Source organism: Microtus pennsylvanicus, chromosome 6 (assembly GCF_037038515.1).
Source record: "Microtus pennsylvanicus isolate mMicPen1 chromosome 6, mMicPen1.hap1, whole genome shotgun sequence".
Lineage (NCBI taxonomy): Eukaryota > Metazoa > Chordata > Mammalia > Rodentia > Cricetidae > Microtus > Microtus pennsylvanicus.
Window position 1 is genome coordinate 118,779,403 of NC_134584.1, and position 18,307 is coordinate 118,797,709.

At 51.4% G+C, this 18,307-nt stretch overlaps 1 protein-coding gene across 2 annotated transcripts; it reads right to left on the reverse strand.

Moving 5' to 3' along the window:
- Positions 1–3,087: 3,087 nt before the first annotated feature.
- Positions 3,088–16,374, reverse strand: Kcng4 (potassium voltage-gated channel modifier subfamily G member 4). 2 transcript variants are annotated; one of them, XM_075977438.1, is made up of 3 exons: positions 15,672–16,374; positions 13,205–13,993; positions 3,088–6,457 (listed from the first exon to the last, which is right to left on the reverse strand). In XM_075977438.1, the coding sequence occupies exons 2-3, from the start codon at positions 13,955–13,957 to the stop codon at positions 5,687–5,689; spliced, it is 1,524 nt and encodes a 507-aa protein (XP_075833553.1). In that variant the 5' UTR covers positions 13,958–13,993; positions 15,672–16,374; the 3' UTR covers positions 3,088–5,686. The 2 variants fall into 2 exon arrangements, with proteins under 2 accessions (XP_075833553.1, XP_075833554.1); XM_075977439.1 differs by having other exon boundaries at positions 3,136–6,457; positions 13,205–13,985; positions 15,672–16,170.
- Positions 16,375–18,307: the final 1,933 nt, after the last annotated feature.

Consider the following 18,307-nt stretch of genomic DNA (forward strand, 5'->3'; position numbering starts at 1 on the left):
AACGAGCGACTCTCTCATTATGACAACAGCCCTCTCATTTTCTCGAGATGTCACTGTCCCCATTGTCAGGTGTGTGACTGAGTCTATCTTCTGCTCCTAGGTGAGCCTAAAGCCTCATGAACCAATTGGTGCCACAGTAGCCAGGTTTAGGCTATGTGTGTAACCCACGGATGACCAGTGAGAAGACTTGCCTGGGACTCTAGGATAAAGGGAGCTTTCACTCTTCAGGGCCTGGTGGAAGGAAAGGATAAAATTTGGAGCTGGTGCAGCCGTCTTGTAGCCAGGAAGAAAGCCTGGGGGTGAAGGTAATATACCCAGAAAGACAGGGAGAAGATGAAGCGAAGATGAGCTTGTTTGGTACTGATGGGATTGGCTGAACCCCCGGGGTTGAACCACTCCTGGTGTCCACCAGGATTTCAGTACTAAGAACAAACACTGATCCTTTTGTTTGTTTAATGAAATCCAAATGGAGCTTCAACTTGGAATCAGATCGCCCTAACTGAGATTTCTGGTGGGCTCTCAAAAGCGGTTCCCATTCCTGGGTCAGGAGAGTGGCAGACAAGAGAAATATAGTTCTGTCCAGTGAACTCTTGGCTTTTCTATGTCAGGATCCCCTCCCCGCATCTCCAGGGTCTCTAGCTCCAGTTGCCCAGTGACAAGTAGGCTGGATCACACTATTGCATGGGGGATGCCTTCGCTGTGGTTACACCTCTCCCAGATGGTTTGAGAGACTGTGAAGGGATCCTGGCCCTGACTTTCTGCAGAGGTGGGTGGTTGCCAGGTCGCACACAATCTTGCTCAAGGCTGATCCACAGGTTGCCTTTGGGAACATGGAGGACCAGCTGGGACTCTTCATCTAGCCCAGACTGGCCTCAGAGTCTCTATGTAGCCCAGGCTGGTCAGACTTTCTATAGAGCCCAGCCTTGTCTTGAACTTATAAAGTTGTTTTTTTTATGTCATTTAATGTTTAATTCAGAAGGGTGCAGGGTCCCCAGATCTCACCCAGTAAGTGCAGGTGGCACCTCAGGCCTCATAGGGGTCTGCATCAGGCAGGTAAGTGCAAATACAATGGAGGCTAGTTTTAGTTCAGGGCCCACATTATCCCAGGTTGTGTCACATGGTAGCTGTACCCCCTTGGCTGTGTCCTCCTTACAGCAAGTCCCTAAGAGATAGCTCTGAGTTCTCTATGTGTCCTCAGAAGCAGACTGCTGCAGGGCAGGGCTGGTGCCTTTAGTTTTATTTTTAACTGACATTGTATTCCGGGAGGTGCCCCTTGGCTAGATGTCAAAGCTGCATAAAGACAGGCACTGGGCAGAGAGCAGGCTGCCCAGGGCTGGAAGCTCTGGGAGTCCAGAGCCTAGACCGAGCCAGACTGTGCCAGCCCTGGCGGTTTGTCTCCAAAGTCACACCCCCTCCTTCGTCCTTCCTGTCCACACTTACGAAGGCAAAGGTGGGACCTTGAAACCATTAAGGTCCTACTTTAGAATCTGTGAAGCTGCCCAGGGTTGGAGATGCTGCATCTTGGGGACTCATTTACCTGCAAGAAGGATATGTTCTCTTCACTGAGATACTCAGTATGACCAGCCTTGCTGGAACATTCTACCTGACCTGCGCAGGCAGGCAGTAAGCAGGCCTAATGTTACTGCTTTATTTCAATCTTTGGGCAAGGCCAGCTCTCCCTGGCCCCTTCCTCCCCTTTCTCAGTCTCTGATCTTCATAGTGTGTCCTGGGATCACCTCCCAAAGAGAGGAACTGCCCCTCATTGATAGTAACCCCCTTCCTCTTTTTTTTGAGAGTGGGGAAGATTTGCTGGGACTCATGGTATCTGACATGGTCCCCACACAAACTGTTACAAACCCGTAGGCTAGGTACCAGTGACCACCCAGAAAGTGTCCACAGTCACATTCCTCCATGAGGAGTGGGAGATATGGAGTGTCCTCAGTGGGGCATGCAGTGCATCATGGGAAAGGGTGAGGTGTGGTACCTGAGTGATGGAAATCGGGTGATAGGAAAAGACCTCTGTGGGCAGGTGAATCTGGAATGGGCAGCCAGGTTTGGTAGATGGTGACATGTTCACACATTGATTATTGTGTCCCTTTCTGTGTGGCCTTCCCAGCCACCGCAGGTTAGGAACGGCTGCAGCAAGTTCCCAGAAGCCCAGTTGCCCATGCTGGAAGGGACTACAGCGGCCTCCTACAGGATCACTATGGGTATCTGAGAAAGAGCACGTCCAGCAAGTCCATCCCCATGTCTCCTGTTGAACAATATGCCTAGGACACTCCATAGTGTCTCTGCCCCTCAGCTCAGGACAGTGTGGCAAACTGCTGCTTTCTTTTCCTATCGAACACATTCTCCAAGGCCAGGCCCTGCTTCCCTCGAGCACAGGGTTGCGGCCGAATATACTAGAAAGGGCTCAGCTAGGAGTCAAGATACTTGAATATAATGAGATAAGCCAATGCATGGTTTTCCCTCTCTGAACCTTGGTCTCTCCATCTTCCAAGAGGGAGTTGGTTGACATTAGAGCTCTTTACCCTGTTTGGAGAGTCTTCCTTTGAGAAACAAATGAAATCAGTGGACACTCTACCCTCGGAAGCACATTAGCATCCAGAAGCATATCTGCCCTTCGGATGATCAGAGGCACACTGATCATGTGTTGACGGGACTGCTGGTGGCCATGGTGCAGTCCTAGAAGCCCTGAAAGTAGCCTGCAGTCTTGGCACAGTCCCAAGTCAGGACCCTCTCTGAGTCCCTTTCATTGTATTGAAGAGCTAACTCAATTCTACTGCTGAGCTCAACTCTGCATAACTGGAAAGACCTCCAGTCAACACTGTTCCTTCCTCTAGGAGCCACACCTGTAACCGCTGGAAGGTGACTCAAAGTCAAAAGTCCCCTTTGGCTACAGCTACAGCAGCTGGGGATCACTGGGCTTCTGTCAACCAACGGGGATGAAAACACTACCTAGCAACACGCTTGTAGTTCCTTCCCATCCAATCACATCAAAAGGGATGCAAAAGCCAGACCTGGACGACTTAGACCTATCTCCCAGGATGTTACCCAAGAAAAAGAAAACAACAAAACAAAACAAAAACAAAAAAATCAAAAGTGTTAAATTAAACCCTACATCAAGCCATCCCTTACAATTTTCCAAGTCATATTTAATAGGAGTTTTAACTGGGTATATGTGTGCAGACAATAGAGACATTTTGTGTCTTTGATGGGTTTAGCCAATGCTGACCTTTGACTTTTCTTTTTGCCTTGGTACATTTGGTGGCACAGAGAACTGTGGGGATGCCTGGTGAGAGCTAGGCACAGTACTGGGGACATCAAACCAAGCATGTGATGCAGACAAGGCCTTCAGCCAGAACCGAGGGACAGATGCAGAGCTGACAGGGCCCAGGTCCCCAGTGGCTTCTTCTCTGGTTCCAGGGTGAGCCCAACACCTCAGGTCTGTGACCTGTGGATAGCCCTGTCTTAGAGGAGAGGAACTGTCTAGGCATTTCTGTATTCTTTTAGGTGTTGTGTGAATGCATGACCATCATTGGCCAATGGGTCCTCTGCTTCTTTGGCTGATCATCCCCCAACAACAGCAGCCCCCAAAAGTGTCCTGTAGAACTTCAGCTAGAGAACCACAGATCTGATCTAACCGTGTGGTTTACAGAGAGGCAGAGGCAGAGTGAAACCCCCGGGGCCTCAGATGGAACCCATGCTGTCTGTTCTTAAGAGTATAAAGGAAAAACTGATTGTTTAATGTTTTGTCTAATTACAGCTAAAAAATATTAGTGTGGGAGCCAGGAGGCTGAACCAGGAAGATTATGTGTTCAAAGATAGCCTGGATTACACTGTGAGATCTTGTCTCACAACAAACAAACAAATAAAAATTAGCCTGGTGCAAAAGCTACTTTTTATATACTTCCAGAATACATTCAGGCATCCCCAGGACTCTGCTGGCTGATCCCTGAAACAGAACAGCATGCCTTGGGCCTCATGAAGGAATCAGCTCTCCTCATGTGACACAAAGGGCTTGCTTGAGACGTGTGAGCTTGGTAAGAACTAAGGTGCTCTCCGGACCTTGAGGTCTAGAGAGATGGAGTCGTGTATGTATCTGCTGGGGGAATCAGAGGCTGTGAGAGTTCCCACATGGGCAAGACATCCTTTAGTTTAGATGTTGGGGCTTCTCTGGAAAGTCATTGGCTATGGGCTGCAGTCAGGGGAAGTGAGCCCAGCACCCAAAAGGGCTCAGCTCAATACTGGCAGAAGGACCAATAGTCAGATATGTATTAGCAGGGCTGCAGTATTGACTGCATGCCACACCTGAGCCATGTCAGACTCACAGGGCCCCGTCTATCTCACTGCCCTTGTCCTTTCTCCAGTGGCCTTACAGCCAGTACTGGATGACAGTGCAGCTGTGTCTCTGCTGGGAAGTGCCACGGAGATGTCTCCCAGGTGTGCTGTGCCAGATTGGTGGTGATGTGGGGGAGGTGAACCCACGGGACATTCCTGGATGGATTTCATTCCCACTTCGGCTTGGACTGTCATCCTTGTCCTCACGCCTAGCACAGTCACAGTGCTGTCTTCTGTAAGGCTCTGAGATCCACTACCTCCTTCTCCCAGTCTCCTCTGCCCCCCCCGGTCACCCCTCCAGCATTAGACCCTGTGTCTTGGGCAACTCTGGGGGCACCGACTGCTCAGGGGCCTCTGCTGCTTCCTGGTTCATCTCTGTAAGTCATGTTCATAGCACGCTGCCTCCTCTGTGGATCCAAGGGTCGAGTCTGCTGACAGAGGGGCACACGGATACGTGGACACACACAGGCACCAGGGATGCCCAGCCTTCATCAGTGGGGGTCAGATGTGGGGAGCTAGAACCAGGCAGGCCTAGGGCTGTACTGCCGAGCTGTGTCAGTGATGTTTAGTTGATCGGGGAAAGCTGAGGCTCCTCCTGATGCTGCTGTTCTCTGAAAGGACATTGTATGGTTCTCAGAGTCTCCTGGTCAAGACTAAGAGCTGCAGAACCAGAGTGTCCACCAAGAGTCCGGCTGGCCAACTGGGAATTTGCAGGTGGCCCTGCGGCCCAGGTCTCTAGCAATGTCAGAGGTGACAGTAGGCTCGCTGCCATGAGACCCTGACAGGATTTATTGCAGTGGTCGAGGCTGTCTTCTTGGCTAAGAGCGTCTAGAACACAGTGAGTGCTTCTGTTGCATTTGGAAACTCGGCTGGCGGTGGCAGGAAGCAAGAGAGCACATGATCCGCCTGGAAGCCTTGCGGGCTGCATGGAGCTTTGAACAGGTCTCAGTGCCTGAGCCCTCTGGGGTGGCATGAACCCAGAGAGGGAGTCTGGAGGAGAGGATGGAAATCTGCAGACTCCGCATTTCACTATTAGCGGTGGTCAGTTCAGTGAGCATCCAGGACCCAGGGTGGAATAGCACAGAGTCTGCAAGGGAGGGGAAAGAACACAGGGCCACCGACTCAGCCTACCAAGATGAACTGTGCCCAGTAGCTGGCAGGGAGCTGGGGAAGGACAAGGGATGTGCCCAGGATCACACCAGTGTTGTTATGGCCTGGCCCCTTTCCGGCTTTGGAACTCAGCATTCTGAGAACACACCCCCAGATGGTCCACAGGAGAGGTGCAGGAGCTTGTCTCAGCCGTGGGATGAGTTGAAATTACGGCGCATTCCTAAGGCGGTAGGAGTTACACGTAGCGGATGGGGGAGACCAGGCCCTCGGGGACCAGGTCATCCACATCGCTCAGAAGCTCCCTTTCGCTGGCCGAGTTTGTGTTCTGAAGACGCCGGAGGCGGGCCTGGACCTGCTCCTGCTCCCGCTTCAGCTCCAGGTAGGAATGGGAGAAGGTATGAAAGATGGATGTAGCTGGGAAGGCCATGATGAGGATACCACTAAGAATGCTGCTCAGAGCCACCATCTGACCAGGAACGCTGCGAGGAACCATGTCCCCATAGCCCACTGTGGTCATGGAGATGATGGCCCACCAGTAGGACGCGGGAATGCTGGTGAACTCTAGGACCCTTCCAGACTCATTCTCAGCCACGTAGACTAGAGGGGAGAAGAGGGTGACCGCCACCCCCAGGAAGAGCAGCAGAAGGCCAAACTCCCTGGCGCAGCGACGCACCGTGAGACCCAGCGTCTGCAGCCCCAGCGAGTGGCGGGCCAGGCGCATCACGTAGAGGATACGCAGCGCCCGCAAAACACGCAGCACCAATCCGACTTTCTCTAGATAGGAGCTGCCACTCAGCCTCTCGCCTGCCTCCGGGGACTCCTCGGACACCACAAGCGACACGTAGTACGGGGAGATGGCTAGAATGTCGATGACATTCAGGGGCCCACGGAAGAACTGACATTTGTTCCGGGCCTGGGCAAAACGCAGACAGAACTCTAGGGAGAACCAGGCCACGCAGATGGTCTCCACCACGAAGATGTAGTAACACTTCCTCGTGCATTCTCCCTGGGGTGAGAGAGCCACAGAATCACGGGTTAGTCAGCAGCCCTCAAAACCTGGCACAATGGCACAACGACTCCAAAGAGGAAGGATTTATAGGGGTTCATGGTTTCCGAGGGACATCCAGCCATGGTGGAGAAGACATGGTGAAGTAGCTTCGTGGTGGCTCTGTGGGGGTGTGAAGAAATGGCTTCCCTTTGAAAAGCCTTGTTAGGTGTGTGTGTGTGTGTGTGTGTGTGTGTGTGTGTGTGTGTGTGTGTGATGGCCAGAAAACAATCAGGGCTGTAATTCTTCAGGCTCTATCCACCTTGTTTTATGGGATTTTTGTTTTTTCTTTTGAGACAGGGTCTCTTACTGGCCTGGGGCTTGCCAAGTAGGTCCATGTGCATGCCAATCAAACAACTAACCCACCAAGCCATCTTCCCAGGTCCGAGAGCCGTGGTTCTCAACCTTCTTGATGCTGCAACTTTAATATAGTTCTTCATGATGTGGTGACCTCCGAACATAGTTATTTTTGTTGCTACTTTATAACTGTAATTTTGCTACTGTTGTGAATCATGATGTAAATATCTCATATGCAGGGTATCTGATATATGACTCCCCCCAGGGGGGTTGTGACCCACAGATTGAGAACCACTGCCCTGGAGACACAGTGTGTTCTTGCTATGTCCTGTGGGCTGAGCTGTCCATTGTGTGGTTGTACATGGCAGATCAATCTGGTGGAAAGCTGGATTTCCTGCCTCTGTTACAGCTATGGCCACATCTTGTCACCTATAGAAGAAGCATTGCTAGGTCAAGGGCATCGGCCAAGGCTGTGAGCTCCTTACACTGACCCCTTTCTTGGCTCCAGGACAATAAAGGGGCCTGCCACAAAGGACCAACACCCCAGGGGAGAATGAAACAGGCAAGTAGAGAAAGCTGGGTTCAGTGACCAGCAGCTGGGGAAGGTGACTCTGGAGGGCCCAGCAGGCCCCAGCAGGCTGAGCTTCTGCCTCTGGTGCTGGTGTTTGGCTATTCAAGCCATGTACACTCTGTCCTCCCTCCCCTGGTCTGGGCTGTCGGCCCTCCCTGCACTGCAGCAGACTGGCTCTGCCTAGTCACTCCGCCTGCATCCCGCTCTGCCCTGCATCCTAACCAGCCTGGTGTCCGCCTGCAGGAGCTGGTATCTCTGCAGCCATGCTGGGACACAAGAGATGGATGTAGGGCTCCAGTTGAGGATGTGATGTTCATTCCAGCCCTGCCTATATAAAGGAAAGAGAGAAGAAGAAGAAAACAAAACACTTGTTTCTCTCTGAGGAAGACTCTGGCTACTGGGGTCAGGGCACTTTGGTCTACATTGTTCTCATCTTTCTGGATGTGGGCACAGAAAATTCTGGTTTTGGGATTCCTCCTAATCTCTGGCCAAGTGGAGGAATCAGCCTCCATGGCGCATGCCTTGTCTCTGGGGGTAGTGAGGAGAGCGCTGCTTATTCCTAAAGTCAAGGTGAGCCAGGCCTGAGGAGGCTTTGGTAGAAATGAAAGGACTGCACAGGCATATAGGGCCTAGCAAGCCAGCAGCCACAGACAGGCAACAGTTGGGACTAGGGAAGGCTCACCTCCATGACTCCAACCATCAAAACAACTGCTCAGCCAGGCAGTGGCAGCGCACGTCTTTAATCCCAGCACTTGGGAGGCAGAGGCAGGTGAATCTGAGTTCGAGGCTGGCCTGGTTTTACAGAGCAAGTTCTAGGACAGGCTCCAAAGCTACAAAGAGAAACCCTGTCTTGTAAAACCAAAAAAGTAAAATAAATAAACAAATGACTGCTCAGGGAACCCTAGGTTGACTGGGGAGGGCCCAAGGAAATTTTTGGGGTGAGGGAAATAGTCTAGATTGTCAAGGGTGGGATTGCAGGGGTGTGTTTTTTTGTCTTTTTTTAAAAAGAAGTTTCAATATGCGCACCTGAAAAATCATGATTAAAAGTAGAATAAGGGCTAACAAGATGGCTCAACGGGTTAAAGTTCCTGCGGCCAAGGTAAGCTTGACAACGTACCTGAACCCACGTGGTGGAAGGGGAAAAACAGCTTTAGAAAGTTGTCTGAGCTACACACACACACACACACACACACACACACACACACACACACACACACGGGGGCAGGGGGGGGAATGAGAGAAGGAAAGGGAGGGAGAGAACCTGATGGTCTGGGTTATAGGGAACTTGAATTTAGGGAACAACGTGGCAGCTCCTCCAGGGGTTAAACTCACACTCAAGACTCAGCAAGGTCATGCCTGTGCGCACACCCAAGAGGAATGAAAACACACACTGGGAACAGACAGTTTCCACCACCTCTCAGTGGCCAAGGATGACCTTGAACTTCTGGTCCTCCTGCCTACACCTTTGGGATTATAGGTGTGAGCTACCACACTTGGTTTACACACTGCTAGGGATCAACTTCACACAGGCTGGACCAACACTCTTCCAACTGAGCGCCAGAGCCCGGCCAACAAGAGGAAACCCCACAAAGGTCACCGACCAATCCCCCAATGAACAACAAGCATGGCTCAGCCAGATGGCAGAGGTGACAAAGCAAAGGAATCTGGGTTTCTATGGGTCACAGCCGCAGGCTCTGAGTTCCTCGGGGTGTTATTAAATCCCTGTGCCCTATGGCTCTCCTCAGGAGAAACCACCCAGCCTTACCTTAACAGCTGACTGACTAAATAGAGCCCCTCTCTGCCTGCCTGCTGTCCCCCGAGAACAAATAAGAAAGACAAGGCTTATAGTAGAGAGAACAAATGGTTTTTATGTAAATTTCGAGGCACTGTCTTTAAAGAACAAACCTTTTAGGATTGCCTGGCTTCAGCCTCCCTGGCTCTCTGAAATATAACCCCCAACAAAAGCAGAGAAAGGACAGCATGTACAAAGGTGACTCCACCGGAGAGGAAGCACAGGGACACTGTGGCTGTCTCTGAACACGAATCCCTCTTATCCCGTGGGACACGGCTGCCAGTTTCTCAGGGACAACTCTGGGCTGCCCAGGACGGCAAACTGGTGACCTGCCCCTAATTTGATTTCCCCAGTGGCAGTGGCGTTAAACCCAGCCTGGGTTTGCACTCTTGGTCATTTTCAACGCATGAGGCCCTGCGATGCCCTCACTCCTCTGCCCAGGGAAGCTCCTGACTCCCCGACACTGTCTTCTCTCCCTGCAAAAGGAGGACAGGCTTGTGGAGGACACGCGTGTGGTTCAGCAGCTGCAACCCGGTATCCCTGACTGGGATACGGACATTGCTTAATGTGCCCTAATCTTCAGAAGCAAAATCGACATGTAGATATCCCGTGAGCAAGCAGACCTTGCCATGGCATGCTTTGTGCTAAACAACTGCTGGGGTTGGGGGATGGGGATGCTCCTGGTGGCACCTCCAGTCTCAGGGTGGAGCTCAGCCGTTGGAAAGACTGAGAATTTGAGTGTTATGTTTCTTTTTCTTTGGGAGAAAACATTGGTCAGTTATAGTACAAATCTCAGAGTCAGCTCTCCGAGGTCAAAAGCTGTAGGATCAGAGAAGCAGAGTGGCCAGCCACTAGAGTTCTTACCTCTACCAGTGCTCAGACCAAAAGGACAGTCCTGTCCTCAGACTGCACTGAGCTCCTGTCTCCTCCCGCTTTATATTCCTCTCTCCACCCATATCACTCCTGTCTTACCTCCCTCGTACTAGGATGAAAGGCATGTGATCCTAAGTAAATGCTGGGATCACCTTAGTGTGAGCTGTTTCTCTTTCAGACTGGATCAATTTCGTGTGACCCAGGGTGGTCTTGAACTAACAGAGATCCATTTCTCCCCAGAGTCCTGAGACTAAAGGTGTGAGCCACCACTCCCTGGCCTCTAGTGCTTAACTCTGCACTCTCATCTCCAGGCAAGCTTTATTTGTTAGATCATAAGCAAAATATCACCACAGTCAACCAGATGAAACACATTTTGTTCAACAAATATTTGTGGAGACCTTATCCTGTGTAAGGCGTATGCTGGTTCTTTGGTCCAGCTGTATTGTTTGGGGCAAATCTGGGAGGAAGCGATGGGTGTGTGTGTGTATACATGTGTGTGCATGTGATGTGAATACAAACATATGCATGTGTGGTTTTAATCTGCCTCCTTGTCTTTCATAATCTAATATAGATGGAGGCTCGGGTGGTAAGAGAGCTGTAGTGTGAAGTTGGAGAGAAGCCATGTTCTACCTTAGGAAACGGTCTAGCTCTATTTTCAAGCTTTTCATCTGCCTTCCGAACAAATGCAGGCTCCTATTTCAGCTTTGAGACTCTTCTAGTTAGCTCAGCTATTGACTTTACAAAGCCAAGAGACTCAAAGAGAGTCTCAATGGAGGAACTGCCTTGATCAGAGTGGCCTATTGGCATGCTCATTTATGTAGGAGGGCCCAGTCTACTGTGAGTGGCACTGTCCCTAGACAGGCGGGCCTGGGCTGTGTAAGAGAGCTAGCTGAACAGTAACCAGTAAGTGGCCTTCCTCCTCCTCTGTGGTTTCTGCTTCAGGTCCGTGCTTGAGTTCCTGCCCTAACTTCCTTCACTGATGGCCTGTGATCTGGAAGGGGGAGTCAAATAAACCCTTTCCTCTCTAACTTGTGTTTGATCAGAATGCTTATCTGAGCAACAGAAAGCCGACCAGGACACAGACCATCTGGTTCCTGGGGGTCCTTGCTGTCCCACAGCTGTCTGCGAAGAGAATGTAGGGGTGCACAGGTGTGGTGGATTATTAGTTTAAGACGTGTTACATTTGTTTATGCTGTGGAACATTTGTTTAATATTTATTTAAAGATGTGTTGCATTCTTTTATGTTGCATTTGTTTAACTCTGTGAAGCTGTGTTACTTTGCCTGCCTAAGACACCTGATTGGTCTAATAAAGAGCTGAATGGCCAATAGCTAGGCATAGAGAATAAATAGAAGGAGAAAGAGAGGAGAGGAAGGAACAAGAAAAGGAAGAGAATAACAGGATGCCAGGAGCCAGTCACCCAGCCACACTACCAGCCATGGAATAAGAAGGAAAGAAAGTAATATAGAAGAGAGAAAGGTAAAAGCTCAGAGACAGAAGGTAGATGGGTCAGCGAGCACCTTTACTCACAATTTACCCACAGAGCCATCTCACTGGTCTGAGAGTTAAGTAGAGGGCTGGAAAGATCTGCAGGCGAATTTCTCTCCAGGAGACAAGTTCCACCTAGGGCTGTCACCAGGCTTAAGCCTTTTTCCCCCTAGTGTTACTGGCTTGTTGGGGGTTAGGTCCTGGGTCCTGGCAGACCTAAAGTGACCTTGACCCGGAGGAAACATTCTGCCTGTGTGTAGTTGGGATTTTTTTTGTTTGTTTGTTTTTGTTGTTTTTACTCTTTGCTCTTTGTGGGACCTACCACCCAGCTCCCAAATAATCACACAGAGTCTTATTCATTTTTATGAATGCCTGACCTTAGCTTGGCTTATTTCTTGCCAGCTTTTCTTAAATTATCCCAGGCCTGATGGCCCAGGACCCACATGGTAGGAGAGAATCGACTCTTGCAAGTTGTCCTCTGACCTCCCCATCCATGTCCTCTAGACCACATGCATGCTGAGGCACATGTGCCTGAACACACACACTTTAGAATTATAATTACAATGTAATTTAAACACAGACTTCACATCGGAACCCGAAGATGACTTGGGGGCTACTGGACATCTCTATTAATTTCTCTTTCCACAATATGGCCACATTGATTAATCACCTCTCTGGCTTTCACTATTGTTTATTTGGTCTGCTGAGGATGGGTGGCCAAGCCTTGCTTGTTGGGGCTGCCAAGGACCAGTCTCTGAGTTCTCCCCCAGAGATACTAAGAGACTTTGTAGGAGGTGGCAACCAGAAAAAGAAGGGTCAAGTGTTTCTGCTATAATCTATCCCTCAGCCAGAGGAAATACATGTAGCATTGTTGAGTCTCCATCTGGGGAAGGGTTGGCTCATGTGCAGGGATCTGGATTCTGAGCCAATACTTAACATGAAGTAGTTGCTCTGTAAACATTAAAGGCAATACATATGGGAACATTCAGAGAAATGTCTCCCATTTTACTGAGGAGGTAACTGAGATCAGTGAGGACCAACACTCACCACCCCCATCACAGGACCTGGGAAGTGGATGATGGGTCTTCTTACCATCCCAAACCAGACATTGACTTTGTCAGTATCCAGGGTTCCCTACAGGGCCAAGAACGCATAATGACTTCAAGGGTCCCCATCTTGCCAATAAAGGTGAAAAAGCTTTACTTGTGGCTGGGGTGTCTAAAACTGTATACAATTCACATAAGATAGTGTTCATATTCTCCTGATTAAATGAAGACATTTAGCTGGGTGTGGGGACACATGTTTGTCCTTCCAGCACTCAGAAGGTGGTAGCAGTAGAATGATGAATTGGAGGCTAGCCTTGGCTGGATAGAGAGCTCTCGGCCAGCCTGGACTGCATGAGACCAATCTTAAACAACAACAAAAAAGGACTAGAGCTTGCCTAGCTTGCAGGAAGCCCTGGGTTCAATTCCCAGTACTGTATGAAACAGGGTTGGTGGTGTACACCTGCAGTCCCAGCATTCAGGCAGTATAGACAGGAAGATCCAAGGTTTAAGGCCTCACTGGGTAAGTTGAGGCAAGCCTGGCTACATGAGACCCTGTCTCTAAGAAAAAAAAAAGGAAACTATTTCCGTGGTTTCCTAAATGTCCCTGAGCTGTCCCATGAACCCTGATGGACAACCACTCACCTTGTCCTCCTCAGCCCTGAAGTCGGGCATGGTGCTCACACATAGACTGACAGCCGTGGTGGCCACGAAGAGAATGGAGAGGCAGGCAAAGACTTTCCCGGGCAGCCCCGACTGTGGGTCCTCCACCATCTCACGCAGCTGGTTCATGCTGCGGGCCCATCGCGAAGACTGTACTTCAGAGTGGCAGGCCTGGCGCTGCTGCTGGCGCTGCATAGCCTCCTCCCGGCGCAGCTCCGCTGCCTCCTCCAGCTTCTTCATGAGCTTGCGCAGGCAGCAGCGTTCCAGGTTGGCTTCCTCGATGCCCCAGTAGCTCAACTCTTCCCGGAACGACAGCGCGCACATCTCCCGCAGAAGCACCAGCTTTCCCGCAGCCAGGAAGCTCACGATCACCCCGAAGGCATTGGGGCTCCTGTCAAAGAAGAACTCCTGGCTGTTCTCGTCATAGTCATCACAGAGCTGTGTGATCTCCTCGTAGCTGCGACACAGCCGGAGTCTGCTTAGGCGGCTTAGCGGGAAGGCATCCAGGGTGCTCCAGGGCAGCAGATATCGCCGGCCACCCACGTTCACCAGGATCTCCTTCTTCAGGTCCGCCTCTGGAGAGGCGTCCAGGGTGCCCACCTTCCGGGCCCTGCGGTAGTAAAGGCCCTTGACTGACTGAGGCTCTGGACCAGGCCAGAGCTGGCTCAAGGGGCTGCAGGAGCCGAAGTGATGGTGTCCAGGACGCAGGTCCCTGTCTCTGAAAGACGTGGGCATCGTCACAGACTGTGGGGCCAGGGCTCACCTGTCGGCCTCCAGAAGAAGAAGAACAAAAGAAGGAAGGGAGCATGAGTCTTGGTAGTACAGACATTGTTGCATTTGTGTATTGTTCCTGCAGCTGCTTCAGCCATCTCTGCACCTCCTGTTTACTTCTTGGTTGCTGGGCAGTTACTATGTGCTAGGGTCATGCCATTGGACACGTCCCTACCCCTGTGGAACATGTACATCCATGATACAGATGTGCTGCCCACTACACTAAAGAGGGAGGGACTTCATGTTCATCTCCTTCTCCCTGACACAGACATTTTGAGAATGGAGATGGAACGGATCCTGAACTGTACCATCCCAGACTATGGGGTCTTGAGCATGTGGCTTCCTGTCTTTCTCTCTTCTCTAATGTTGAGCCTTGGGTCAGCCCTGCAGGGGGCCCTGTGTGGCGGTGTTCTAAGGAGTGACTCACTCTCTCTGGACCCTCTGCTTGGTCTGTGTGAGTGGAGAAGCTAGAGCTACCGCACTGTGGATCAGGTCAGGGAGCGACACACATGTGCAGCACCCATAACGGTCACTTCTAGGTGCTCTAGCACAGCCAGTCTCTTTCACAGACTCGTGCCAACAGTCCGATGAGGGAGACAGGCACAGTTCACCTTGGCAGATGAGGGAATCGAGGACCAGCATCTTGACCACTGTTTAGCAAATACAGTTCAGTGAGGGTCAGCTACCAAACTCTCAGGGACTGGGAACCATGGCAGCATTGTGAGGCACCCGACTCTCAGAAGCCCTCCATGAAAGCTTCACCCCCCTGGTCTTCTCTCTCATTCAGAGGACCCTGGTATGAGGGTGGAGGACACCTCCCACTTTGGACAACTCTTTCCTACTCAGACCTGCATTTTGTATTTGCCTCACCCACCCTTGCTGTGTGACCTTGAAGTGGTTACTCCCCCTCGCTGGGCTGTCATTTTCTATCTGCAGGGCAAAGAGGCTTCTAACGCTCTCTCCATCACAGACCTATTTAGGGGGCTTCGTTTAAGACAAGCATTTTTGATTTTTGCTTGCTCGCATATTTTTAAGAATTATTTCCGTGCTATGTCTCAACCTCCCTATTGTGCGACCATTTCTTCCGCTATTCATTCCAGCCAGAGCTGTCTCCAGGCACCTACAACCCTACATTGAGAGAGGCACTCCAATCAGGAGCCGATGGAAATAAAAGTGCTTTCCAATTTCAGAGCCTGCTGGATTGTGGCAGCTGGTGAGGAGCGAGCCGGGGCCGCCGCGTTTCACGCACGCTGCAGTACCCTCTGTTATTTTGCATGCGTTCCGTGGTTCACAGCACACAGCCAGTGGGAGGAGAGCAGCCTGCAAAGAGTCTAGGGAGTTCTTTCCAAGCTTTCTCAATTTCTAGAGCAGAAACTAAGTCCTAGAGAGCTGAAGGGACTCGTCCAAGGTCACACAGCAAATCTGAATCCAACCCCACACTGGTCTTCCTGGTCTGGGGTTCGGATAGCCTAGAGCCGGAATCTTGCTCCATCTCCTTCCACTGAACAGATCTGATTTTGCAGTCTTTGCTCCCCCTAACAGCTGGCCAGCAGAACTCCTCCAGAACCCCGGGGAAAGTCATTCTCTCCAAAAGTCCCTTCTGCCAAGCTGTTTAGCCCAGCCACCGCTCTAGAACATCCCACCCCAGGACAAACAAGTTCCTCCCAAGTTAACTCACCACTAGTCTTAGGAAGTCCGTTTCCAGCCAGTTCTCTGCCGGACATGGGGAGCCCATGTCTCTCTCAGTGACCAGGAAAGAGACAGTTTTGTGTCAGAGAGGTGGGGGTGGAGGAGGATACAAACCAAAACCAGCTGGCAACATAGCATCTCTGGCAGCGTCAGTGTCCAGTCCTTCTCCGGCCTCCTCTATAGACCAGAAGTGTATTCATTCTGGTTCTGCAGAAGAGCAGGGGCGCAAGGTGGCTTTCTAGAAGGACTCTGAAGCCCTCCTTCCTCCTGAGAGCTGAAGGTCCGAATGCTGCAGGGAGCTGGGCCAGCCGTCCTGCCTCAGCAACGGACTTGGTGCTCCAAGTCCCACAGGAACAGCCAGCATGGTCCTGCCCAGGGTGGGGGGTGGGGGTGCTGACGGGAAGGGCTTAGGATTAATCTCTCCATCAGCCAGGCAGCGGGGCAGGAGCCGTGGCTGCTCTGCCAAGCACCAGGGAGGCAAGGAGAGTGTCTGTCCTCTCTCCTCTGTGAGGAGGAGCTGAGCTCAGGAGGAGCCAGGGGCAGCTAGGGACCTGAGGTCCAGGCTATTGCATCCACCTAGTGCACTAAGGTGGGGGAGAGGTAGAGGGTATAGGGAATAGGGCCCCGGGTATAGGGAGGGAGACGCCACAAGCGAGTTTCTTGCTGTGCGTCCTTGGTGAGTCACTTCACCTCGCTGGGCCTCAGTTTCCTCACCCGTCAAATGAGGACAGCGGGAACAACGAAGGTTGAAATTGCAAAAGCATGTTAATATAAAACTTGCTGTCCCTTGGTCCTTCGTTTTCTTAAAAGGTTTTGCAGCTAAGTGACCTTCAGGACTCCTTTCCGTCTTGAGGGCCCCTGGAGGCTTGTTCAAGGTCGCCATGCTAATTAGCAGCTGTGATTGCTTAGGACCATCACTGAAGTCAGACAGAATCTGATGTGGGGGTCCAGGAGCAAGAGGGATCAGAGTCTGGCAGTCCTCAGTTCTCTGGAAGGAGCAACTGAAGTTTCCCTGTGGCCTGGCAGAGGGGTGGAAGGATGAAAGCAGGAGAGAGAAGCTGGCAGGGGGCAGGGGGTCTCAGAGGGTATTATGGGAACCTTGGGGCTCTGCAGAAACGGTAAGGAGCCTGGCCGATGGCAGGGCAAGAACTAGAGACTCAGCCTGTTTTCTCCGCCTTCCCACTGCTCCTCCCTGCCGCCTGCGCCACAGTCACTGCTGGGGCCCCAGGCAGAGATGAACATCTTTGTGAGAGAAGCTGAGGCCCTGTCTCTTCCCTGACTCTCCAGTTCTCTCCCTCCTCTAAGCCAGAATCCAAAATTCTCTCTGCCCAGAGCAGGCTCTCTTTTCTTCATCGGATTTAGTCCTGTCTTAGTCAGGGTTACTATTGCTGTGATGAAACACCATAACCAAAGCAACTTGGGGAGGAAAGGGTTAATTTGCCTTACATATCCTGAGTAAGTCAAGGCAGACACTCAAACAGGGCAGGAACCTGGAGGCTGGAAATGATGCAGAGACCATGGAGGAGTGCTGCTTATTGGCTTCTTCCTCATGACTCGCTCAGCCTGCTTTCTTATAGAACCCAGGATCACCGGTTCAGGGTGGGGGATAACCTCACCCACAGTGGCCTGGGCCCTACCCCATCAATCACTAATTAAGAAAATGCTCTACAGGTTTGCCCATGACCCAGTCTTAGGGAGGCATTTTCTCAACTGAGGCTCCCTCCTCTCAGGTGACATAAAACAAGTCAGCACAAGTTCCTTAAGTTAACCACCCTCCCCAGAGTCCATCTCCCTCTCTCAGTTCTCGCTGGCCATGCAAGATCCAGATGCTAATCTAGAATCCCTGATCAGGGCTCAAGCATGTACATGCATGCAGATGGAAATTTGATCCCTTAAATCCCATATGGTAACACATGCCTGATATTCCTCTGCTGGGGAGGCAGAGACAGGGATGAAGGGTGGGAGTGTGTGTGTGTGTGGAGGATTGTCCCTTAGTCTTGCTGGTCAACCAGCCTGACTTGCTTGGGAATTTCCAGGCTAGTGAGACTCGGTGGGGGTGTTCCATGGGGTTCCCCGTCAGGGTTAGGATTAGGTGCTCCCTGACTGTCCAGCCAGGTCTGCTATGCCATGGCTGTGTGACCCCAAGGCAGGTTTTCTTTTTTCTCTGGGCATCAGGGCAACTGGGTGACTTGGCATTGGAGCTCCCTGGTCTTTGCGAGTAGCAAGTAAATTATTTGACACAGCACCTGGCATGCCACCACACCTAAGAGTGCTAGGCAGATTCCCTCTTTACACCTCCCCTTCTCCCCAGGATCCATTGACCCCTCTCCTGGCCGTCCTCAGTGGTGGCAGAGCCTGTTCTGCCTGGTTTGGGGTGAGCACAGCCAGGCAGGCTCCCTTCCTGGACCGACTGTTCCCTCCAGCAGCGGATACACAAAGTGCTTCTCCCAGGCCACAGCGGGCAGGTACACCCTGGTCTCCTGAGCAGTCCAGCTGGTCTGTGTATTGGGCACTGTCACCTACATGGCCCTGAGCTTCAGCAGCTTGGGGAACACAGTCTACAGGCAGTATTTGCCTCACCAGGGGATAAAGAAAAGTTTCAGGGGTGCCCTTAATGTGGTGACA

Coding starts and splice junctions, on each gene's coding strand:
- Kcng4 (XM_075977438.1), bottom strand. CDS start 13,957: ATGCCCACGTCTTTCAGAGACAGGGACCTGCGTCCTGGACACCATCAC. Junction 6,458..13,204: donor TCAGGGCTGAGGAGGACAAG/GTGAGTGGTTGT, acceptor CTCTCACCCCAG/GGAGAATGCACGAGGAAGTG.